Source organism: Pieris rapae, chromosome 6, assembly GCF_905147795.1.
Source record: "Pieris rapae chromosome 6, ilPieRapa1.1, whole genome shotgun sequence".
NCBI lineage: Eukaryota > Metazoa > Arthropoda > Insecta > Lepidoptera > Pieridae > Pieris > Pieris rapae.
The window spans coordinates 10194323-10221851 of NC_059514.1; the positions used below are offsets into that span (position 1 = coordinate 10194323).

Consider the following 27529-nt stretch of genomic DNA (forward strand, 5'->3'; position numbering starts at 1 on the left):
TTTTGTTGAGATTTGCTTCATTGTCTTAAGTCTAAGCTCAAGTGTATTCTTCTCTTTAGAAATGTCTTGATAAATAAATTGTTGTTATTTATTGTTGCAATTGTGTAAAATTTACGTGCGTAATATGATTTACCGCTGAGCATGTGCACATAACATTGTGTCATTTCAGTGTAAGCGTAATGAACTCGCTTGAAAGTAATTTATTTAGTTAATTTTTGGAAGGCTCTAGAAGTTTTTATTGCTGTTTGAGCTGGGGTTTTCAGCTATCTGAAAAGGGCGTGACCTATTGTTATTTTAATTATAAGTTTCCTTTTCAAAGCAAGGGATACGTCAATTTTCCTTCATAAGTTCTACGTTTATTTTGTAATTTATTCTTGCTTTTTCAGTAAATAGACATATTTTTCTATGAAATTTATTAGTGTAAGTGTATAGTGTAATTGTGTTAGTGTTGTGGAATGGATTATATTATCTAGGACAGCTGTATAATGTCGAAGACCTTAAACGCGTATAGAATGTGAGTATTAGTGCTTTGTAGATAGTTTTAATGAGTGATATATTTATTTGATTGTCATTTTAATCGTTTCTTTAAGACACCAGAGGAACTTATTTTTCTATTAACACTACGTAAAGCATATTACACTATTTTAATAACAATAATAATAACACTTTATTTGCGTGATGCCAGAAAATAGGAGAAATGTTAAATAAGCCAAGACAAAGCATGTGCCCATGTACATGCTTGATCTTGCTGCTAGCAGTTTCTTCATCTCTCTTTTCTTCGAATAGGTAGTTGAGATGAATTAAGTTTTTTTTTGTAAATATCCAATTAGATTACTTAGTAATAAATCCAATCTCAACAAATGTTAACAACATACAGATTTTTTTTCTTGTTACTCTACCCTATCACGGGTAAAGACTACCTCCAGTTTTTCTCAAATTTCTTTGTGGCTTTCTTTCTCCATTCGCTTTCTGCTAAGACTTCTATCTACCTTTTTCTTTGTCTTTACCATTAGTTCTGAACTAAAAGTTCAATAATAATTATAAACTGCTTATTTGCAAAGAAACTATCGATTAGATCGATGAAGTATATAAATACGCACAATAAGCCAAATAAATAACGACATGCAAATATTATATGAATTTTTTAAAAGTCATAATGACACATTAAAATAATGTGATAATAATAAGTTTAGTTATTTATAATTGTTATCAAACAGATGGTCCAAATTCTCCTCCACTATAAATACACCTTGACTTTAAAAATTTAATCACCTTTCCCTTGAAAGCATTACACGACTGTTATCTATAACGTCAAGAAAGGTGTGTTTATATTGTTACCATTGTATTAATAGATTTATTGTTTACTCTTCATAAAAAAACTTATGCTGATAATCATGGGTCAATCTGCGGTTATATATTTAAAATATTTTAAAAACGTTATCTGGTAATATTATCTGTTGTTTTACAGTTAGAGGATGTCGGTCGGGTGTAGAAATTTTTAATGATCGTTATTTGCTCCCCCTTTGTCCAGTCTAGACACATCGATTTGGTACCTGACAAAGCCAGTTTTAGAAATTCATATTCAAATATTTATAGATGATGCTATTACTAAATAATTTGAATAAACAGAGACGAGGTTTCGTTTCCCAATGGAACAATAGCTTTAACTTACGACAGAAAGAAAAAGGTAAAAAAGTAGTGATCTGGATGAACTGGTATTACTCAGTCACTAGCGCTAAATTAACTCAATCTGAGATCAGGCCGTGACTGTCGATCGATCTCCTATCCGCATCCCAATAACCAATCACGGCGAAGACAATCCATTTTTCGACGGATAGAATGCAATCTCTTCGCTCTTTACACTCATATTTTATAATCAATATAAACCAAATAAAGTAAATAAAACCGTACAAATAATATCAAAATATATATGTCTATGTTTAAAACACATCAAACAGTTTTTTTAATTATTTTAAAAACTGTTGTAAGTTAAATTCTTATGGTAGGATATTGGCACAGTTGAACTGTCATTTACATACAAAGGTCTATCCACATACACCGATCCGAGCTACCATGGATAGCTTGTATCGACAGATGGCTATTAAAATCCGTCGTTGGTGATTGACAAACTTTTATCAATATTTGGATTAAGATGTCTATCTCAGATGGTTAAAAATAGATTAAGATAGGTTATTGGGTTTATATCTACTTGTGAACGTATAAAAAACCCCGTGTTAATCAACCAGTTTTTAAATCCAGTTGAATCCAGTTTTTAAATTAAATCTTAATTTAGTTAAGTACATTTCGGCATTAATTATAAAAATATAGTAAATGCTGAAATGTTCCTGTATTTATATAAAGGAACTATAAAAGGCTGCGATGTTTTTCTGAATTTAAATAGCTTTTTCGTCCTAGCCGTTAATAAATCTAGCCATTCATTCCCAATAGCTTTTTTTAAAGTCTAGACATATCGATTTGATGTGACTGTTTGTTTTCTTTGTTAACTGACTGTATGTGTTGAATAAACTGCGAACTATATGGTTATATATAAAGTTTATTTACCTTACCTTAAATATTTTTTTCAAATTTGATTAATTGTGGCATGGTTTATTTGTCAACTATATTAATAATTAAATAAATTTATTTCTTATTCCAAAAATGATATTTTTTACATTAGAAACTTTTATATATATACGAACGAGATATCGCCATCAACCAGCCATCCTAATTTCAGTCTTAATATTCTCTTTAATGACCTTTTGAATGGGTTCAACATAAACACGCTAATATTACAAATTTTAGAAGGTAGTTCATTAAATAATTGCTAAAATAAAAAAAAACATTGTTATATTCGCCAACGTAGTATGTGAAAAATTATATGCGAAAAAAAGCCATATAATATGAGTAAAAACTAATATTGCCACTGATTTGCGAGTGCAATGAACATAATATTAAAAAGAGAGTACGCTTATATCAAAAATAATTTCCCCTAAAGTTCGAATTAAAAGGCTAGTTGGCGGATACAAGGGGAACCCTCGCCTTTGTTTGTTGACTTGGTTCATGTTGCCTATGAAATTGTATCTATTATGAATAACGCCGGGGGTTGCTACATATGGGATGGGAACTGCGAGAATAGCGAATATATATCGAATTATATATATCAGAATATTGCTATAAAAACATATATAAAGACTAGCGGATCCGACAGACGTTGTCCTGTCTACACGTCTTTAATTTCAATTTTTAATAAGCCATTTTGATGAAAATTATAAGTCAAATGTTATGACAATATCTAACGATCCAGCACATGGTCACACACGATATAACACAATGATAACAAAACTTTTTTTAAATTTCGGGACAGACTAAAATTAAAATTCGAATATTATTTAAAATTTGACACTGCGATGGTAGCGCCGTCTCTCGGATCCAATGTAAAACATTCCAAAATCAACAACAACTAATAAATTGAAAATTAATTCATAAAATTAATAAATAAAATTGTGTATCTAAACCATTCCCAGATCCCCTTGAACACACACACAAAATTTCGTCTAAATCGGGCCAGTCGTTTAGGAGGAGTTCAGTCACATACACACGCACACAAGAAATATATATATTAAGATATAAGAGATATTTGGTAGATAGTACCCCAGATCTGGTTCTTTCCTCGCTCAACGAATAAATATCGCAATGCAGCGAGGAAATGCTGCCAGCGTGAAAGATATACTGCCACAAGGACAATTTTTTTTTAAATTTTATAATTACTATTATTACTATGTAGGTTGGAAAACTTGTGAAAACAAATTATATGTAAGTAAATAATTGGCAAAAGTGGTAATTTGAAAGGATTTCGTATCGCCTTCTCTGTTCCAATGACAATATAATTTAATACAATTGTTTTTAAATAAAAAAATAATACGTATTGCATATCGTATCGTATACTTTATTAATAATAATAAAGCCTTTATTTTCATAATATACTTAATTACTATTTCAAATGTTAGGTTTTACTCATAGCTAAATGTTAGAAGAAATATGTTAGCCACCAGTGGAAAAAGACTCCAACCCTATCCAGATGTATTCAATTCTTTTTCCGCTGATCTATGTATATACTAATTATATATTAAGTTTTGTTAATGAAATAAACTGAATGTTTAATATTTTTTCCCCTTATCGTAGTTTAATCCAATTTAAGGTTTACTACGTTTATTTTAAATTGTTTATGTTTACAATTGTAATAGATTTATTGATTCAAGTATCATTATTAAAACACGCTTTGTTTTCTGTAAGATTATGTTCTATAGAGCAATCAAGTAGCTATTTATTTCATTTTTTAATACTAGTAAACAGGATATTTTGTTACTGATATATATGAAATATGTGACACAAAAAATACTACCTAATAAAAACTTAGATTTTGCATGGCGAAGTTGGATTTCCATAAAACTTTCATCTATTTAGAACGATAGAACTCATAATCCCCAAGGTCAAAACTATCGTAAATTTAATTAAAAGTGATTCAGAGGTTTAGGCGTGAAAGCGTTACTCTTGCAATTACAATATTAAGTTTTAACCTACATTTTTAAATATACTCAGGCTACAAATGAGTTGTTTTTAAGAATCTCCTTTAAATTATATAGACTACAGACTTATAAATAATATGCAATAGGTTTGTGATTATAGTATAGACAATTTATTCTGAAAAGGCCGGCAACGCACTTGCTAGGCGGAGGTATCAACATCGAGGTGCCTCCTGCCTGTTTGCCTCCATAAAAATCAAAAAAATAACCATTAAGTCTGAATTTCTAGAATAACTTAATACATAGCCAACTCTTATTTTAGAAATATAAAACTTTCTATGACTCACAGTAATACATAGAGGCACATAGGTTTATTGTCGCCAGTATACTTTTGGAATTCTTAATACAATTTGCCCTGGAAACAGCGTTAGTATCGCCGTCGGGGGGTTGTCGCCCTTGGTAGCCATGGTAACGGTATTTTATGCTCCTCGCGTAATGCCGGTGGAGGCTATAAAACTTGCTCCGGGGTGTGGGTGAGGTTGTGTAAGGAAATCGGATCTTGGCGAGAATTTTAAATTTGGAATGTATAAGTTTTATACGATTGGGGTGGAGTTGAACTTACGGTTAGCTTACGTAACTTTGAAAACTTTTAGATACGGAAATATTATGGAATTTTGATAATTTGTTTCATGTTTATCGTTATGTGTTTTTGTATTACGAATTGCGATACATTTTTACGTGCCTTCTGATTTGTTCATGATATTTTTATATCTATTATTTAACAATTCCTTAAAATATTAAATTACTAGGAAACTTAATATGTGAGAATTTTGACGCCCAAAAACGGAAGTTATCGCAGCTTATGGACCCATTATAGTGGGTGCGTTGCCGGCCTTCTACTCAAGTGAAACTTGGAATATAAAACAGTTAGTAATTATAACTATATGAAGATATATTTTATTTTATGTATTTGGACTCATTGAACCGAATACTTAGTGGGTGGAAACCTCGCGGGGTGTTTTGAAAACGTGCCTAATGAACTATGAAACACGGCAAGCGGCAATTATGTCTAACGAGCAACCGTCCCTTTCTTTTTAAATGTAGTGAAAAGAGATCGAATTTTATTTTTTGTTTTAGGTTGTCTGACGTCTGTGAGGGGCTTTTATGGTATTTTATTATGATAATTTGTATATCATCGACTATATTGTCATTCAGATGAAAATAAACTGTAGTTGTATAATAAATAAACTGTTGAGTATGAATAAACGTAAATCAATGAAGGTTTTCGTAATATCCATTGCACAATAGTGCTGGAGTATATTGCATTCCATCGTTCTAGATTCCTGACATTCCTCGCTTCTGTATAGCGTACAATAACGCTAACGTCTGAGCGTCAAATCTCATTACTTTGAGTATTTCTGGATAAGTGCTGTAAGTGTTGATTATTATTAATAAGTGCTGACTAATACAATTTGTCAGTAATTAGGGAGCCTAAGGCTTAACGGCGTATCCAGATATCGTGTTTAACAACCTTGGGTGTATCAAAATGTGCCCAATAATTAATTGAATGAAGATACACACTGCAAGTAAAAAAGGGCATTGTGGCAAACTTTGACCTTTTTTTATACGGCAAGTACTTTAGGTACTCTAGGATATCTATGGCTAAACTCTAACGGCTATTGAAATAGCACGTAGTGTTAGTGTACCTTTAATATCATATAATTATAGCATTGTCTTTTATTAACATAACTTTTACACATTTAAATAAAAAACTTCTTTAACTATGTATTATTGTAAACTTATAATTATTTTACATAATTCGCGTGCGTGGTGAAGGTGACCAGTTTCAATTTTCAATTTTAAAATTAAATAGCCGCTAAGTTCTGGGCCTCAGATTTCTGTATCATTTATCAATCAAGTCAAGTTAGGTGATCAGCCTCCTTCTTCTGTGTGCTATATATATCTGTGCCTAAAACGGCATTTTTTTTGGATCTAAGCCCGGATCAAACCTGCTGTGAATGTGGTAAATCACAGAATAGATTTTTATTTTATACTTATCTAACTTTTATGACGTTGTGGTTTATGACATTTTCCTTTGAATAATTGTTTTGTAGGAGGGTAAAACTTGCTGAGTTTCTTACCCGCTCTTCTTAGAACAAGGCCTCTTAGTAGTTTTGCGACCGGATGGCGTAGTTTTGCTCTTTCGCGAATTTTGTAAACGTTTTTGATATTCATAAGCAATAAATATGATTAATTTTTTCATAAATAAAATAAATTATTATTATATTCAATGCATCTAAACTGATTAAACGAATTTTGATTTTGACTTGGCCAACACAGCTCTTTATTATCATTTAAAGCTATCAATAATTCCTACAAGTAGCAGACAGACGGTTCAAGCACTTTCAATTTCATACATTAGTATTCGTAATACATTGACCCATATGATTTAAATGCGCAGCGCAATTTGAATTCCGTCACGTAACGAACCATATTTATTGTGATCCCGTTTTGTTTGTACACCTGTTGAATTGATTGAACATGAAAGTACATTACACCATCTCGATCGTGGGTTGACGGCCTTTTTGAATTTTTTAAACACTTTATTTTATCTCTTCTGTATGATGCTGGGCATGTTATGTAACTTCTTCTTTGTTCACTATGATAAGAGCTGGGTTTTATTAGTTGTATGGTCTGGTTTCTGGTCTTAGTAGCCGAGTTTCTCCAGAAACTTCTTTATGACCTTATTTATGCTGTCTCCGATACTATCAACATATTTGTATGTTCACAGATTGAATTGACTGAATATTATGTGTCTAATTTTTATGTACATTATTATATTTTTGTTAAATGTTTCTCCACATTGTCGTATTGGCACAGCCTGTAAAGATAATGTGTGTATTACTGAAATAAATAAATAAAAAAATCGAAAAATGATCTACTATATGCAACTTTACAGAAATTGGTTAAATAAAGTTAATTTACATACAGTTTTACAAAAGGCTTTTATTATCATAGACATGAATACGAATTATACAATTATTTCATTTTACCTTATTACTAACTATATCATCGTTATCGTTATTATATATCTTTGTTAAATGTATGAATGAATCAACCGAGGTCAGGACAAGAAAAAGATGGCGCGTAACAAAAAAAATTTGACGCGTAACGAAAAAATGTGACGCGTAACCAAAAAATGTGGCGCATAACCGAAAAATGTGACGGTAATTTTTTTTCAACCCCGATAAAGAAGTTTCACTTCAAAAACCTTTTCCATTATGCAAACCGTCTATTTCGCTTTAATATACCATACAACTGAACCAGCGACAAATGCGGTTTGGTGTTACCGCAAAGTATTTCGTCATGTTAGGTGTAGATTGTGTGTCGTTTGTTCAAATCCAATCAAGCAAATCTGATAATGATACAGCTTTGGTATCAAGTTACAAGGACACTTGACAATATCTGAAATCGCCGAGGGTCTGCTATGGCCTGTTATGGTTTCCTTATTAAGTTTCTCAATAGAAATAGGTCATAATCAGTGTTACATCAAGGTGTGTGTATACACGCCTATGATCATTTAAGTTGTATAGTTACATTAGAAAGAACAAACCCTGACTTTCATGACAGATATTCTTCCAAGACTTCTTTACTTAAACTATCAATTTTTACTATTATTATTATTACATATTTTTTTCAAATTGTTTATCTGTGTCAGTGCCGGACTAGGAGGGTAATACCTAAATATCATATCCTATATCTCAGCTATCAAGGCAGAATTCAAAATACCTTCCGTATCACCTCGACGTACGACAACTGAGCGATTTTTAAGGTAGTTTTTGTCGCGCATCACGGCTATATGGAACCAGCTGCCAATTCTTAAAAGGCCATCAAAGCACTTGCGAGGCAATGTGAGTGCCCATGGGCGGTGGTATCACTTAACATCAGGCGAGTTAAATTAAAGTGTTATCATAATAAACACGATATAATCTGACTTCACTACCCTATGTGTATTATAACAAACCGATTTAAATAAATTATACCTTTATAAGGTTAAAAGGGTTCACTTACAATTCGTTTGTAATTGTATTGCAACGGATGATCTGTCATCAATATCATTGGATTGCGACAGTGTCGTGTTCAGACCGGTTACTTCCCACGTCGTCATTTCCGCTTTTGACACTTTTATCTTGTTACCTCTTGAGCCTTATATTTCTATAAAATTATTACTTGTTAAAGTTTCTTTGATTGCTGAAACGTCAGGATTTAATTAAAAATTTTAAATTACAATTTCCCGAAACAAAAATTTTTGACTTGATGTAGACAGTGTCTTAAAAATTAAGATAGAGCAGATAGTTATTTCTATAAATGAATAAGATTGGGCGGCGGTATTACTTTCCGAAGAAAGCGTATTGGTTGTTATTTTGTCTGGATACCCTCACACTTTAAAATCGATTTTCGATTGGTGAAGTGCTATTCTCAAAATGTGTCCTAGATTTATTAATGATGACCGCTCAATTGAAGGTATTTCTAAAGTAAATCAATACACAAGGTTTTTTTCACGGTCATTGTTTCTTATATGTAACTCTATATGCATAATCTATATTACGTGTACTGATTTAATCCGATAATACTATCTAGATTTTTCCATATTTGTATACATGACTTAGCTACTAGCTTTTGCACCCGTTTTGGTTAACTAAGATAATGATAAAATTATATTTCTTAATAAAATAATATTTTATTATATGTAAGTAAAATAGGAAGTAGTGTTGGCCTCGTGGCATCAGCTTTCAACTCTTATCGATGAGGTCGTAAGTTGGTTTCCCGGCCCCAATGTACTTTCTTTCTATGTGCGTATTTCATATTCGCTCGAACGAAGTTAAAGGCGTGCGTTAGGCACAGAAGTTCGATCAATATTAGATGAACAAATGATTATAATACATATACAGAAATCTGAGGTCTAGACCTAAAAAGGGTTTAGCGCCATTGATTAATTGTATTTATGTATTAAGTGTAATCCTTTGCTTTGCTATTTGTTTCGTGCAGAAACAAAAATTATAAATACCTGAAACTTGGCTCATTCCTGTGAAAATGATATAATATTCTTATTTGTACTATAAACATTAGTTTGTTAAATAATGTTTTATTTATTAGGCACAGAATAACTTCTATACCTATTAAATGCTTGATGTGCATATTGTAATTATGAAAATTAATTATAAATGTTTTTTTCAACAGCAAGAAGATCGAGTCACTAGGAAGGATGACGGCTATGACGCAGGAGGAGATGGTGGCCGGAGCCAGAACTGTGGCAGCCGGCCTCGAGGCCCTGCGGGCTGAGCATACGCAACTGCTCGCCGGCCTGGCCGCCAACACTGACCATGAACATGAGAAGGCGGCCCTCGTGAGGAAGAGCATTGATGCTATTGAGCTCGGATTGGGGGAGGCACAGGTAAGATGCGAAATATTTATTTCAAATTCCCAGTTAACTCTGATACTTGTTGATGACAATTGTTTGTCTATAAAGGGGAAGGCAGAAGCTTTTTTCGTTAGATCTACTTGTTTGTACGTTCACAAGAGTTCCTTGATTTATTATTAGTTATAACATCTAGTTATACGTATATACATATATATTTTTTTTAGTTGTAAGATTATCGTATCGGTGTTGGTATTATAGTGTATTATCGGTATTATTAGTTACTACTAATGAGTGTTAACTGTATAAATAACATAATAATTAATTTCTACGTGTATCTTTTAATAAATCTTTATTCATACCAAACATAAATATAGTAGTTTAGTTTAGGTATATTATAGATAAGTCGTTGAGCAGAATGATGATTGAGTATTGTTGATTTTTTCGTCTAAGTCGTCCAGGTTACTCAGATATTGTGCCCGATTTGATATCAGTATAGCTAAAAGTATATGATTATACCCTTCAGTAGTATACTACTTTTGAAATGAACTCTAAAGAGAGGCCAAGTAAATATTAAAAAGTTTTGGTCCTTTCCATAAAAATTGATTGAGGCGACCTTTGAGCGGTTATTGCCCGTAATGCCATATAATGACAGATTAATTAAATTAATTTGTCATAAGTTTTACGTTTCTGAAGAGATTAAAGAATTTATACATGATACGAAATGTGAAACACTAAGTGTTCTGAAATAACCATAGTGGTATAGTGAACTTTATAAAATCATTACTTTATGTAATTAGATACATACATGAGGAAAGACTGGCGGAGAGTTTATTAGCAAATCTTCTCTTCTATTCTACGGCCTTGATTAGAGAACTGGCAGTAACTCATCTGCTAATTCAGAAACTAACTCTATTACACCTTAATGCTTTCTTGTTAGCCCATCCTTGAATCCACCAACTTATTTAGTTTTTCTTAATAATCTGTTTTATGTTAATAGATAAGTATATCATTGAATGTAGAATAATAATAATATAATATCGCAGTAAACATGGCCCCATCACGTTTATACTGTGGATTTCACGACACTAATTATTTTAACAATTTTAAAATTAACGAAATTACTTCACATATCACTAATTAATGTAATGTAATTCCGGCTTAATTGTAAGTTTCCGTGTTATTTCAATAAACAAAACAATACATAATTTATTGGAGACTTGCTAACATGTAATTTTGTTTTTAAAAATAATATTTTTTTCATACTTAATGGAAATATTATACAGACGTAAGCTAGCGGTACATACATAAAACTCATTTACTTGTTTTACTTGGATTATTTCAAAGTGAGACCTAGATCTCAAGTGAAATTCTCGGTTTACTTCAGATAAAGGAAAAGTAGGACATAGGCTTTGAAGCCAGCCTCAAAGGGTGTTACGAATAGCAGCTTATATTTCGATAGAGGTAGATAAGAGCTGTGACCTGGTACACACATAGTGTGTATAAACAATTTAGGCCAGTGTTTGCCAACGTGGGCCCACGCCCCATAGGGGGGCAATTTGATTGTTAGGAAATTTATTATTTTTGTAATAAAAATATTTTTGAAAAAATAATTATTTGTAATTTCAATTTTTCATTATCTGTTTTAAAATCTATTTAAGTAAGGTAAAGTCACTAATGCTAGACACTTTAAGGAAAACACTTTGTTCATATGACAATAACTATATATTTATCAAACAAAACAATCACAGTTGTTTTTATATGAATGCCTCGTATCTTAGAAATTTATATTAAGTAATAAAATTCCAATAATCAATATATGTTTAATTTTTATTTATTTTTATATAAATATATTGTTTTAGTCACCAATAGATAACATCACAAAAAAAGAAAATCACCTAAAGTAGACACACAAATGCACTAATAGTTGACATACTATTTAATTAATACAGTTGGAGTTTTAAGAGCATCAGTGTGCTTGATATACTTAATTAACTTAGATATAATTTCTTATCCATCAACTTCTAAGGCCCTATCAAATTTGTTCTTAATCCTGTCACCAGTTATAATCATATTTGGTACATCAAGGACTAGTTTCGTCATTTTTTTCTGAGGCAATATATTTGTCCAGGAATTTAAGGCCCATTTCCAGTTCTTTAATTTTTGCCATTTTTGGTAATGCCATTTCATCTGTTGGTGATTCATCTGATGCACAGCACACTTCATCAGGATTCCAGGGTGAGAGTCCACACTTACGAAACCCGTTTTGAAACATCTCAAGTGATAATGTACTTTAAGTACTTTGTTTAGCAAAGGACAAAAATTAACTTTTCCCAAAATGGGGGAATCAATGTTTTCTAAACGCCAAGACTGTACAGCAGTATTCCAGTCGCTCTTGGTGCTGTTTTTGCTGTTGCTGTTGGTGCTATAAAACTGTTGTACCATCTTTTACCAGGCCCTCCCATCTTAAAAGGAATTTCTAAATTCAAATCATCAACTTTTTTTTCACACTATCTTGTTAATTATCTTTGCCTATTGGGAATCCTTGTTTCACCATTACTTTTGCCCACTTTACAAGCAAAGCTTCAGTATCATCTGATTCTTACCAGTTTTCGTTTCATTGGTTTCTTACCCTTTACATTATTCAGAGTTACCCTAGGTACCCCAAGTTTTTTGGCGCAGTTTACGTCGGAACTCCTCATCCGCATTCTTGAATAGCGGCTTCCATATCAGCCTTAGAGTAACGAAACATCTGTCCTTTTATTAGCGGCATAATTATCAGTCTAGAACAATAGAACCAATAATTGACATCATGTATATCCCAATAATAGACACCATGTCTACCTTTAGTAAAAGTGATCTAAAATTGTTGATATCTCTACAGTAATCTTTTCATTAGGAATAGAGTTAAAAATCGTTCTGAACCTGAAATAAAAGTATAATATCTTGAAACACCAATGGATGACACGCCTGTCATCTATTAGATATTTATTATTTTTGGAACTAATAGTAGACATATCATAATTTGTCAGAAAAAATAATAGCAAACACAAGACAATCACGTTTATCACTATCCCAACTTATCATTGATACGTTGACAAATGAGTAAAAAGTATTTTTTAAATAAATATCGATTCAAAACTCACCTTCAAATTTCGGCGTCCTTAAGCTCAAAAATAAGAAATGGCGGAACGCGTGCTCACTCGGTTACCTGATTTACAAGGACTGAAGCCATTTGGCAATTTCGTTTAGAAGCTGTTGGGAGTTTTTGAGAACTATTCAGAGATAGTGCTAGGTGTCGTACGATATTGTAATAAGAGTCATTTTATTAAAATTGTTTTTAATACAACAAATTTTTAACGAAGGTGTCATCCTTTAGGTCACTGTCTGGCATTAGTGACTTTACCTTACTATGTTTTAATTTCCAAGTAATTTCTTAAGTATTATAAATTAATTTTATTTCTTAGCAATTAAATTTTAGATATTAAAAATTACGTATGTTTTCTGCCATAAGTATTTTAGAAAGGCTAGGTTGGGGCATAGCATAAAATAGGTAGGAAACCACTGCTTTCGGTAAAGAATTGTTTAACCAAATATCTATATTGGACGGTTCATTATAACACAGTTAATGGTATTGGTACAGATAAAGAAATTTTTCAAGTTTTTTCTTTCTTATTTTTTATTATCACCTATGAATGTGAAAAATGCGTAGAAATTAATATTTGCTAACAAATGTAATAAATTCATAATCATTTTGTCAATACAATCTTCTACTATCGTAAAAATACTCTCTTTACTCTCTCTGTCTCAATTTTTAATATTCGAAATGGTGGCACGCAGCTAGATGATGATGATACTACAGTTTCAATAACAGTTCATATAAAGGAGCAATATGTGGAAAGTAACTCCATAAATACCCCTCGTATTTGGACTATTGATTTTTTTAAATTATCAGTAGATAATAAGCTACGAAATGCTCTTGAAACCAACTTGGACATACGGGATTCAACTATGGGGTCCGGCGTGTGACACACATAAGAATCATGCAGAGGGTTCAAAATTACATCTTGAAAGAAATATCTAACTCTCCGTGGCTTATGAGAACATCGGAGAATCGTGAGCATCTCATAATCAGGACTCTAGAGGAGATGAAGACCTGGAGTATGAAAGTACAGTAAGCTAGAAATGCATTCTTATAAGCTTGCCACGCAACTACCATAAGGCCTAATCAAAAGGCTTAGTAGGCGACAATTCTTCAGTCTTGATAGACATAGTTGACTGAGAGTCTCGATGGGGATTTAGCTCTGAACGCCTAACAGCTCTCACATCTGCTCATAGTCTAGCTGACTAATTGCAAGATAGAAAAAAAATTGTCAGCGGATAAAACAAAATTACGAGTACCATAAAATAGGTTCGCACGTATGCAAAATAATAAAGTAAATATGTAGCCTTTTGTTCTGAAGTCGTTCAATAAGCGAAAACAGGTGACATGATAACGTCATGTACAATCACAATTAAACGCCTTTCGTTATAATCAAAGGGCATGTTGTTGAATTACACCCGTTAACGTAATTACGTACTAGATTTTAATTATTTTCATTTGCCTAGATGTTTTTTTCATGACGTGTACATTTGTTATGCGAGTTGAGTTTTGTCGCAGTAATATTGTATTGGATGCGATTTTTTTCGTCAATTAATCGATTGTTTTGGCAAGAACCAAAACGAGATTCTTCAGGGTCACGGAGGCGACAAGTATATTTGTTCAATCGTACAAGCCCCCCTGACATTGCATGCAACACTGTTCATGACTCAGTTGACCTTAAACCAAGCTAAAGCGGTGAAAACATTCGGACATGCGGAAATGGCTTCTCAGGGCTTTTTCTGTTTACGTAGTGTGCAGATACAAGGAAATTTTCATGTCTTCAACTGACTAGACGTCTTATTATAATACTAATTACAAGTTTTCCATTACAAAATTCATCAATCAAATTAATAATATTCATTCAAAATAACTTCAAAACTTTAAGAGCTAGGCAGCAAACAAAGACGAGGGTCGTATCAGATATATAAAGTGCGTGCGACTAAACACTAATATTGTATACGCAATCGTTATTAAGAGCGCTCTCGTAATGAGCTCATTGCAAAAGGATGCCGCCCCCTCGGGTTGTTGAACTTAAGGGGTTGTCTGCGAGCTAAATTGTTTGTCGACTTATTAGTTTGATGACAGAAGCAAAAATACCGGAAATTATTTTTTACTAAGCTATTACAATGCGACATTAGTACCTCGACCTCGATTTCCCTAATCAATAAGATATATCTTTTGTGTTATGCAAGTAATAGTATAGTTAGTATCGATTATTGAATAACGAGGGCTTGAGTGATTTTAAAAATGAACTTGCTCTAATAAGATTCCAAAACTAGATTTATATAATTTTAGTAAATTAAGACACAATACATTTTATAAACTTGCAACCTAAATTACTTATTTTAATTAATTAATGCATATATTTTTATATATTAATATTTTTTTGTCATTATGTTTTATACATGTATGTTGTGTGGTTGATACTTAGTGTAAAATGCTGTGTACAGATGTATTTGGATTTCAGATTTTCAGATGTTGTTTAGTGTAAAATAACTGTATGTATCTAATCTGTTTTGTTCCTGTACCTAAATGTAAAAATAAAATAAAAATAATATTCGAAAAAAGTTTGGTCAGCAGTTCGGCAAACATTGTCTTACTCAACTACATGGATTTGACCACCTGGAATAGATTAATAGCACAGCTCTTACGGGCACTCTGAAGACATAACCGGCGACCGATATTGCCGCTTGGCGGCGTGGCAGTCGCGCCAACGAAGACGTATGCCATACTGAACAATAAGCTACACGAAAAAGAGAGAGAGACGGACGTTTCCTTAGTGTATCTAACTGTTCGAAAGCGAAAGAGACAGAGAATGACGCCAGGAGCCGCGAGCTACGATCTGCGCTTCTATCTATTGGGCTTTACAGAGAAAATACATCATATTTTTGATATATGGTATATATATAACAACGTATCATACTCAATTTTTATTACATATTCCAGGTGATGATGGCCCTCGCCTCCCATCTGCAATCGGTTGAGGCGGAGAAACAGAAGCTCCGCACCCAGGTGCGACGCCTTTGCCAGGAAAACGCCTGGCTGCGTGATGAGCTGGCTGCTGCCCAACAGCGGCTCCAGGCTTCGGAACAGCGTGTCGCACAGCTGGAAGAGGAGAACAAACATCTGGAGTTTATGGCTTCTATACGGTAAATAAAAAAAGGAATAAAACACTTTAAACCGTCTTTGACTTTTTAAACCTTTTAATTATTCGAGATACCCGATACAGAGGTTTTATTTAAATGTGTTATACTGGTTCTCCAGATTTAATAAATATATCTCTTTGTTATTTATCATTTGCTTTGTACTTAATAATAGTATATAATTTCATTATAATAGATTTTACTTTTTTAATTAATTAATTCTTTAAATTTCGAAATAAATTTAACGATTTTTTTTATTAAAAAAACTGATACACAAGATGTTATAAATAAAAGTTACTTTTAATTAAATTTTTATTTTTACAATACTATTTAACTACAATTTTTTAAGTTTTTTCTATTGTCTTTGTTTCAAAAACTCAACTATTGTTAATTTAAACAATATTTATCGTTTTCAGTAAATACGATAGCGACATAACGGAGGAAAACGATAATCACCGCAGCGGACAGACTGTAAGCAAGCGCGATGATCCAATGGTGGACCTCTTCCCTGATGATGATCACGAGGATAACAGGAATAATAAGTGTATGTGGCTTTTTGGTAGTTGAGGAATAATTTCCTGTTCTTTCTACTTTTTCTAATTTTTCGAGTTTATGATCAATTACCAGTTTTCTTTGGCTGTATCTCAAGAATTTGTTACAGGTTTTATAAATAAACATACATTCTTTGAGATAATTACAATGTTCGTAACGCTCCTTGTACGAAAAACATAATTTTATTATAATTAGTTCAAATACCAAAAATTGCTGATTTCTTTCGGTAATTTTCAACTAGATTCAATCATTTTTTTATGTACTTTTCGTTACCAATAATATATTTAAAAGAAACAAAATATATCGTAGACGTTAATGCTTCCAGCGATGTCTCCAACACCGCCATCACAATTCGCGCAGCAGGTGAACGCGGGATACGAGATCCCGGCCCGTCTGCGGACATTGCACAACTTAGTGATCCAATACGCGTCTCAAGGCAGATACGAAGTCGCAGTGCCATTGTGCAAACAGGCCCTGGAAGACCTGGAGAAGACCTCCGGACATGATCACCCAGATGTCGCCACTATGCTTAATATTTTGGCGTTGGTTTACAGGTGAGGTGTTTTTTTTTGTTGTCACAAAAATATCGATGCTCACTTGAGGCGTGAAAGAAACCTCTCAGTTGGACTAGTTTTTTTGTGAGAAAATAGTTTAAAAGGAATCTATTGTAATAACAATAACGTAGGCTTTTAAAGCAGTGTTGGCCTAGAAAGAATTCAGAAATCTGAGGCCAGGACCTAAAGAGGTTGTAGCGCCACTGATTTATTTTCATTTTTGTAGGCTTTTAAATACAGTTAAAATATTGTAAAAAAATATTCTTCAATTTTCTTTTTATTTTTATGACCTAGTTCTCAACTGGGATAGTTTCTCACTAGTATTCAGTTACAAACATTATATTGATATATACTATTCGTACCTTCTTTTTTTTATCATCTTCCCACATATATCTATACGCGTGCTCATATTTTGTGTATAGAGATTAAACTCAAAAGGATTCGTTTTTTTATTATTAAACTAAATCTCGCTAATTAAAATTAGTGGCACGGTTTATTGCCAGTTCTCGTCCGCCCTTATGCCCTTTAAGAACAAGCATTGAATGAAATTTTGGAAGCATTTATTTAAAAACATATTGATTTTTATAAGAGAGTGTTACCTTTAGGAATATTTTTTATTAAATCTTAAATCAAACCAAATCAAACATCATTTATTCATATAGGTAACATAATGTACACTTATGAAATCAAAAAACAAAAATATACATTAAATGATTCTAATTTTACATTTAATATGAGAGATGAAATATGAGATTATAACATAAAAAGTAAATATTGATCCGTACTTTACAGGGATCAAAGTAAATACAAAGAAGCAGCAAATCTTCTGAACGATGCTCTCGTTATCCGGGAGAAGACCCTCGGAGAAAACCATCCAGCCGTTGCCGCTACGCTCAATAATCTGGCTGTTTTATATGGGAAACGAGGTAAAGTCCTCATTCGCCATCTTCCTTCAAAAGTCTCTTAGAGTCTGTGAGGGAAGAATCTAAAAAATATATCTTTCAGGCAAGTACCGTGACGCCGAGCCATTGTGCAAGCGTGCTTTATGTATCCGCGAGGCGGTATTGGGTCGCGATCACCCCGATGTCGCCAAACAACTCAATAACTTGGCACTGCTTTGTCAAAACCAGGTAATTCTTCTACTGGAAATACTGTATTCATATTTTTTTATTCATGAAAATTAATTTTTCATACATAAAAATGTAATGATTATTAAAGATTTCTTTATGTCTTAAACAAAGTAGGCGAGCTGAAATAGAGCAGTTCAGAATATATACTAAACGAATTTTAGTTGAATATAAACAAGATCTTTGAAAGACATTCGCTGAATTCAACGATACTTATTTCCCTCTTTAAAATATATATTACAACTAACCTGAATTAATTTCAAAGTAAATAAAATTCCGTCTCGAAGGACCATAAAATGCCATACAATTTCAGAACAAATACGAAGAAGTGGAACAGTACTACCAGCGTGCATTGGAAATTTACGAAGGCAATTTGGGAGTCGACGATCCCAACGTGGCTAAGACCAAGAATAACCTCGCTTCTTGCTATCTCAAACAGGTAACGTTGGCTCATTTATTTCTTGCTTGCGTAACTGGCATACTTAACAGAATTTAGGCCTCAAAGGCTGATCATCAACTTGTCTATTGAAATTTTTTACAAAACGGGCATTTTATTTTTATTTAAACACATACACACTTTGATTTAGTAAAATACAGATATTTAAAATACTGAGCGTTATTGACCTTTTCTATTATTATTCTAAATATTATAAATTATTTCTATGGTTATTGAGAAACTGACTTGAAACATTTTATAGAAAACTGCTGTAGTGGCTATCTATTCTGCCAGTGGGTCGATTTGTTTGTAGGAAATTATAAAAACTATTTATTGAATGAATTATAGTATTCTTTGTACTCTCGATTCAAAACTAGATATATTTAATTATGTCTTAAGCAGTAAATGTATATACGTTTTTTTTGATGGGATATATTATGAAACTAATTTTAATCAATATTTTATCTATTGAATAGTCATTATACAGTAAAAAATTCCAGGGCAAATACAAGGAAGCCGAAACTCTATACAAACAAGTGTTGACTCGTGCCCACGAAAGGGAATTCGGAACTATTGATGGTGAGTCATGAATTCGGTTTTTTTGGATTTTTTTCTTTTTCATTCGTTTTTTTGTTTTAATTTATTTATTTTAAAACTTTGAATGATAGCTATCATTTATACTAATTAAATTTGATAAAATTAAATAATACGGCGTTAATGTGATAAACAATTTTTTTATTTCATTTTTTTTGGACATAATTTTTCAGTTTTTTTTTTATTTTTCAGAGTACATAGCTTCATTAAAAAAACCTTATAAGGTCATTAACAAATCGTCCCCTTAGCTATTGATCATGACCGTGCATTCCCATAGAATATAAAAAATACTTATAAACGTACAAGAGTTATTTTTTATTGTTTTTTAATGAAAATATTCCATATAAATAGCAAGTTATCAGTGAAATAGATATTTTTATAAGTTAAAAGAGTCGAATTATAGAATCGTTTTCGAATATAGATAATTATTAGTTTAATAAATAGAATTTTTGCGTAAATATTTTATTCGATACCTGTTTAATTATGCTTTTGGCAGGGGTCCGCAATTATTTATTTACTTTAATATCGTTAAATAAAATAATAGCGATGCAACAGGCATATTATCGCCATCAAGCGAACTCTTTTTTAAGTTATGAAAATACAAAATAAAAAGCGTAATTACCAAATCAACAAAAAATAGATTTATTTTCGTCAGAGCTTTGGTTAACTGTTAACTGTATTAAAATGTTTAAGTGATGTAATTTATTTTACAAAATATTTGGATTTTTAAGTTATAAAAAGTCTGTTAAACCCACAGTTCAATTTATTCGATTTTTATATTTTATGTGTATTATTTATGATAATTCTCGCAATTAAATTTCAAACAAATTTCAGCGTAATTTCCTGGCCTCTGCCGTAAAGATTATTAATAATTTTAATCAAAATTAATATAATTTTTCTAAAATTAATAAAAATATTTTAGTTAATAGTGTAGATTAATCTTTAAAGTTAATCAAAACAGGTATAAAGCAAAACCAATGGTTGGGGCAGAAAACTTTAAAAAGCCTTCGAAGATCATTTTAATCCTTAAAATTATTATAAAATATTTTTTACACAATACAATTATACAGTTTTAGATACATTTCATTATTAAAATAATATTATGAATTTTCGTAATATTCCCAGACATTTATGATGGAAGTTTTAGACTAGTTGTTTATAAAGTAGAAAGTTACTAAAAATCACATGAGTAGTTTAAATGTCTTGGCTCGACTGCAGGACCTTGAATCTATGATGTCACAAAAACTTGCTAGTTAAAGATTTCTCTCCCAATTATTCAGTAGATAATATAAGTCGCATATTTTTATATTTTGTACTAGAATGAAACTGAGTTACCTGCATGTTTTTATTGAAAATTTTACTTGATTAGAATAATTATTTCTTATACTCAATTTAATGTGGACGAGAAACGTTTCAATTGAAAACTTTTTTTATGAGAGTGTCCATGGGCGGCGGCATTACATTCAGGCGAGCCCGTTTGCCCCCTGGTCCTAAAAAAATATTGTTAACTGTTGCGGATCGTCTGCATTGAATATATTTTTAGATCTCTATCTGCATTTGGTAAAAACTCGAATGTTTTCAGTAGAGGTAGACTTTCTTGCCTAATTTTAAGTAGAAATGTGAATGAAGATGATTAAAAAAATTAAATACATTGTCAATGTTCAAAAGGCGAGTCCACACATAGCGAGCAGCCTCGCGAGGCATTCGCCGCTCGAAGCAGCTCGGTTAGTGTGGACACGCCTCGGCCGAGGGCAAGAAACCGAACGCCAAAGCCATCGAGTGTCGGCTTTTGATTTTCTCAAACTCTCGATAAGTTTCCTCGCGAGGTTGCTCGCTCTGTGTGGACCCGCCTAATAATTGTCAAAATACCAGCTTTTACTTCGTACTTACGTGTCGTTTTGTCGTCATAAAAGTTTATATTCCAGATTGTTAGACTCCAGAGCTACATCTTCGTTCGCAATTTCATGTCGGCTTCCTAGCTTATGATTTAGTTATTCCAAATAAAATAAAAAACCCAAAAAGTGTGTACAAATAAATTGTGTGGCAGCTTAGTGATATACTGTGTTGTGATATACGTATAGAATGAATATCTAGAAAGATCTATCTGACTTCGTACCGTGTAGAGTTAACACACAAGCTAATTCAAAGTCCAAATTCAGGTTGTATTTTAAACATTTAAATGACGCTTTTGTCTTTCTTTCTTTCTTGTCTTTTCAACGAACGCCGCACTATGTTACCGTTCTTAATGATACAGTTTTACTGCACGATGTCGTAGAACAAGATCACATGGATATTAATTCTATACAATAATTTTTATATATTTTTTTAGAGAATTTGACTTCGAAGCGCATGTTTCGTAGTGCCAAGTGGTATAATTGCGCGGCTATCACGTGTGCTTTTTTTAATTAAAAACATTTTTGTGATAGTCACAATTTTGTTGATTTGACAAGTATTCGATGAAAACCTACATATAATGTTGGATTATTTTATTAAAATTTCAACTGTTTTCTTTTTAATATATTGAGAATTTCTATATATATAGACACTAGATAAAAGTGCGTTATATGTTGATTTGCGAATACTTCTTAGATCACTCAATATTTATTGCCAAAGTGAATGTGATTATAATACAAATATTTTCAATCCGAAGCTGAAATTGCCAAATATGTGCCTTTTATAAAAATATAGTATGTGATGAATATATTGATTGGAAATTTATATTTTATTTTCATTTTGGGGATGACTTGTTAACATCGTTAATAGGTGAGTGACACAAGATTGGTATATTAACAGTGGCACAGGTAGGAAGGGTTTTATAGTGCTGCAAGCGTAATCAAACCGGACTATAATTAGATAACTTAGTAAATTTGTTTTATTTTATAAAACAGATAACGTACGCGTATTAAAACTATTGAGTCTCAATTGTTTGAAGCATTTGAGTTTTCTTATTTCCTGCCAGTTGTGTCACACCTTTCCGACTTGTGTCACTTACTTATATGGAATTTAGCTGACAATATTGAAACGGTTTAATTCGTAAGTTCTAGAAAATTCAATCTGCATACAACTCCTCAAATCATATTCGTAGTTATGATTAGGAAGGACTATGATGATTAGGATGACTAAAAAAAATCTCGATGCGAAAGTAAAAATAATTCTAATATTGTCAGTTTATGTCTTTATAAGTTTTTTTTTGTTTAATTCTTTTTTAATTCGATTACATTCCACTAATATAAACTATCGTGCAGATGACAACAAGCCGATCTGGCAAGTGGCTGAAGAGCGCGAGGAAAACAAACACTTGCAGAAGGAAAATGCTCCGTATGGCGAATCCGGTGGATGGCATAAGGCTGCCAAGGTAATTTCAATTCGCGTAATCATTGGTTTCTCTAAATATAAACACATTTTTTTTCAATTTAATGCTTTTGCAAATATTTTTATTTCATTTAAGAACGTGCTAAATTATAATTTCCATTGGCATAACTGCATTAAACCCTGATTTGGTCCAATGACCGTTAGTTAAATGTTTGCGTGTATCTTGAATGCCTTACAAAATTTGAAAAGTCCAAAAGTCAGTCATTGTTAATGTTAAATCAAGAATCATCTGAAATGCTCCTCTATCTCTGCTCGTCTTAGGTTTAACCAGTGGCTATTATGGTGCTCCTATTTGTTACACGTTTGCGGAATGAAACCACAATGAATATGTATTCTAATATAATTGATATGTGTGTGCGTAAAATTTGTGATGTCACATTTTCATTAATTTTAAAACTTATAAATAAATAAATAATATTATATTATGCAATTGCATTTCAGGTAGACTCACCAACAGTAACCACTACGTTGAAGAACCTGGGCGCCCTCTACCGGCGTCAGGGCAAGTACGAGGCAGCCGAAACACTCGAGGACTGTGCGTTGCGTAGCCGAAAAGAGGTACCGACATAGTGTACGTTGTACGTACGTATTGCGTATAAGTCGTATATACCGTTTGAAATCTGTATTTCTACAACTTAATATACAAAGTTTGACTTAGTTTAAAATGTGTATTGATTGAATTGTATTAGGTTTTAGAATAATGTATTTATTAGTAGTTACAGAAATATAGATTTCAAGAACATACGTTTTAAACACTCCTTAATATAATTTCGTATGCATGATATTGCGTATTTGTAATGAATTTTAGTATATTTTCAGACTTTAGAGATATTAATTTATTCATATGTACGTATGAGACGTAATAACTCTCATACGTACTTCCTTAAGATATAATTTAGTTTATGGTCAATGTAAAATATATTAACCATTGAAAGGAACTCTTTGTCTGTTTCACTAAGCACTGTTCTTTTCAAATTAAAATTATATTCGCCTACGAATAAATTCCCCAATTAGTTAGCAAAAACCTTATTCACATTAATTTCTGATCATTTTTCTTTTATTCATTATAACTAACTTAGTAGGATGTTAGTAATAGTATGCTTGCTTGGTCTGTCTACACACGGCAGATAGTTATGATCGTACATATGTGTAGGCCTTGGACGTGATGAAGCAGTCCCGAGGCCGTGGACGGGTTCGCGACTCGCTCGAACAGAACGACGAAGAAATTACGGTCGGTTGAGTGTGCTTTATTGGTTGCGTTTGTGTTGCTGGTTTATGTTGAGTGGGTTTATTTAAAAACAACTTTATAAAATGAATCTCGTGTTTCCAATGAAGGCATTCAGAGGCCTTATAATTCTTCATCTAAACAAATCAGAAGTTGATGGCTAAGATATCACCATCATTATTGATTGAAAAGTTATCGGGGCTGTGTTCTGCCTTTGGTTTGTATTCAATTTATTTTTAAGCACCTAAATCGTTTACAAATACAACTAGTTCAACTGTAAACTAGCAACTCTACAAAAATTGCAAATCGCACTGTTTTGTCTGTGGGAGTTTGTTGCCATTGGGAGCGAGGATATCATAGCTATTACGCCATTTTATAAAACATTCCAAATATGGGCCATATTGTTTTAAGTACATTTTCTATTACAAAATAACCCTTTTCATAACATAGAATTAAGCAGATTCTTACTAATACGTTTAAAGAAATACCAAAAGATGATACACGATTTCATTATTATATATATATATTATTATCAATTTTTAAAATGTAGACTTTAAACGCCCGATATCAAAAGTACTATTTTTAGATTTCACATTATTTATTTTTATACTTTTTTCTCTATTAGTGTATATGTCGCAGCCAACTAGCTTAAAAAGCCGTTCAATTAATTGCCGTGGTGTTTGATACAACATTTAATAAACTGTCATAATTACAATTATACATAGTGGCAGAAAGATACAAAAGAGTATTTAAGCTGTGTAACTGATTTAGTGTTTTGGCGGGGTATGTCATTTCATGTTTTAAAAGGTTCATCATCATCATTATTTTTGAACGTATAGCTCGACAAAATGGATTTTTTCAAAGTAACCTAACTTTCTAGTATGATAATGAATTGTATAACTTCGGCTGGTGATGTAATCATCTTCCCAGATAACATTTACCAAGATTTTAAATTTCCACACCTAAATGAAAACATATTAAAAGTCGATTCAATCACAGCGTCATGGGGACATCAAACCGTTAACACCCGCAAAAAATGCCGTTGTCAAATGTCATTGCCAAAACATAGTTGCAGAACTGTCAAAACCTTGTTTACAACGCGAATTTAAATTCTAGAATTGAAATGGCGTTTTTATGGCTTTAAAAAGGTGCATCGTTGTTCGGCCCCGCTTTTGGCAACCCGAATTTTGTGTTTGTCTTGTTTTGCCGTCCACGCTTATTTTGATTTGCACATTTATGTTTTTATTTTGTCCATAGGGCACGAATCAAGCAAACGAGACACGATTGAACTTAAAGTCGAAACTTTTCAATGCGCTAGGTATCAACCCAGCGAATGCGCCTCAACAGTAGCCTATATTTAGACCTAGCCTAGATTAAGTTTATTTTAAGTGCTCACTCGCTTCTCACGTGAATTCTCTTAAATGTATCAGAATTTAATCATACGTGTCTAATTAATTTATATTATAGATTCCAGTTTCCAGTTGGAATTTTGGAATCAAGACCCGTAAATTGAAGGGAATGATTTTATTTTACAATGGGATATTTTATCAATCGATTTGAGTGTTTGCTCTTCGAGAGAATTCACGTGCCACTAAGCCCGCTCTTTTGTTTTTGTAGTATTTTTATTTAAGCATGGTAACCCTAAGCAAAAGAGCGGGTGTACGTAGATTATTTATTAGCATGCGATAAAAAATAATAATAAAAACAATCAATAAATCATGTACCGTCCGACGGATTTTTTAATATCATACCACGTGAATCGAATTTGCATTTATTTGTGAATATGAGGTATAGAGTCCGCGCCACCACTGAATGCAGATAGACGCGCACTAGCGGTGTACTAAGATGTTGCTAGTGCTAGACGTATTTTACCCCAACGTAACATAAATAATATGAAATTTACGAACGTTGCTTCAGATGTTTTATCATAAAACGAACAAAAATTTCACTGTCTTACCGTTAAAGGCAATGTCTGTACGAAGATATCGGTGACAATGATTAGGTGTCAAAAACGTAGTTCTTACTTGTGTAAACAAATTTTTTGTTCTTGATCTTATACAATCTTCGAGATCTTTCTACAATGAGTATGGTCATCATGATTTAGTTCCATAATATCACAATCGCTATCATTTGTATCTTGAATTTCACCAACTTTTGCTTCTTTTGTAATATTATATATAATTTTCACAGAAAAATATTGATTAGGCCATAGAATCGCTCTGGTGGAATTCAAAAATGACAATAATATACCCAGTATTAAACAAATACTAAACCTCTGGCCACCCTCAAATTTACCCGTCACTCTCTTTTGATCACATACCGAATTGCTTTATTCCTGTTCTTTGTCTCACAAAAATCCTTTACCTTCAAAAGCATTTTCCGAGTTGCACTTTTCTCTATTTTACGCTTCATAATCACTCTGATTCTCATACAAACGCACCTTTCACAAACAGCAAGATGGCGGAGCTAATTTAGGTCCAGGGTTCCCGTCGGCAATGAGTGGTGGCGCGGACTATAGAATGTGTTACAACAATTATGTTGCTTATTTTAATATTTTTTGCCGTTTTTTATCGTTGAATGTTTTATGCATGTGATTTTATTGTAAAAGTAAGCGCGCGAAAAAGCAAGATGGCGCTCAACGAAAAATTCGCCCGCTTGCCATTTATTATCTATGCAACCGAGATTTTTTATCTGTTTTAATATTTATACAAGACTTTTCATTCCAATGTAGTGTTATTTCGGTGTAAGCTTTATAAAATAGATTTTATTGTATTTTTATAATTGATATTTTACGAACGCTTAATAATCGGATTTTTTTTAAATTTAACGAAAATAATTTGAAATAAACGAATCTCTGATATTCAATCCCATGTCACAATATGAATGATAATTTTTAATTGTTAATAAATATTTATATAACAGTCTTTTTGGTTTTTTTTATAAGTCTGGTGTTATGCAATTTATAGAACGCACGAAATGTCTTAATGTGGTGAAGGGTTTTTTTAAGGTTACGAAATGCGAAAACGAAAATGTTTTCAAAATATATTGCATGTGAAAGATTTTTATTTTACGTAATAAGTTAAGTTATATGTTTAAAACCTCGTCTTCTGTGTTTACTCATCAAAGTAAAAAATTAGTTTTTTAATTAATTATCTATAGTATATTTAACAACATACATCAATACAAACCTGTAGAAAAGAGTAGATCTAGTGTTCGGATCAGGGGTCACAAAAAAGTCATGTCAAATTAGGAAGACCATACATGTAATATTTACTTCTTGCCGGCAGTGACGTAGCAAAGGGGGTGGGGGGGATATCGCTAGCATAAAAAATTCTTTCTCCACTAGCACTATGTAGAATTCCTGCAAAAGACCCTGTGGCTATCGTGGGGGAATCTACGTCCCGTCATTCAAGAAATCATAAAATATATTGCTTTTTACACT

General features: G+C 32.3%; 1 protein-coding gene across 7 annotated transcripts in view; it reads left to right on the forward strand.

Annotated features, from left to right (window-relative positions):
- The window catches only part of LOC110991692 (kinesin light chain), a 44260-nt gene that overhangs the window by 14320 nt on the left and 2411 nt on the right, over window positions 1-27529 (forward strand). For 2 of the 7 annotated variants that reach the window (XM_022257158.2, XM_022257159.2), the window contains exons 2-14: window positions 387-514; window positions 9765-9978; window positions 16031-16233; window positions 16644-16771; window positions 17105-17333; window positions 18126-18259; window positions 18339-18463; window positions 18774-18899; window positions 19397-19475; window positions 22736-22845; window positions 23304-23420; window positions 24016-24093; window positions 25345-27011. In XM_022257158.2, coding sequence (XP_022112850.1) covers window positions 486-514; window positions 9765-9978; window positions 16031-16233; window positions 16644-16771; window positions 17105-17333; window positions 18126-18259; window positions 18339-18463; window positions 18774-18899; window positions 19397-19475; window positions 22736-22845; window positions 23304-23420; window positions 24016-24093; window positions 25345-25437 — 1665 coding nt within the window. In that variant the 5' untranslated portion in view covers window positions 387-485 and the 3' untranslated portion in view covers window positions 25438-27011. Of the gene's footprint in view, window positions 1-386; window positions 515-9764; window positions 9979-16030; window positions 16234-16643; window positions 16772-17104; window positions 17334-18125; window positions 18260-18338; window positions 18464-18773; window positions 18900-19396; window positions 19476-19682; window positions 22209-22735; window positions 22846-23303; window positions 23421-24015; window positions 24094-25344; window positions 27012-27529 lie in introns of those variants that run through there. The other 5 variants (XM_022257160.2, XM_045628527.1, XM_022257161.2 and 2 more) reach the window with 4 other exon arrangements.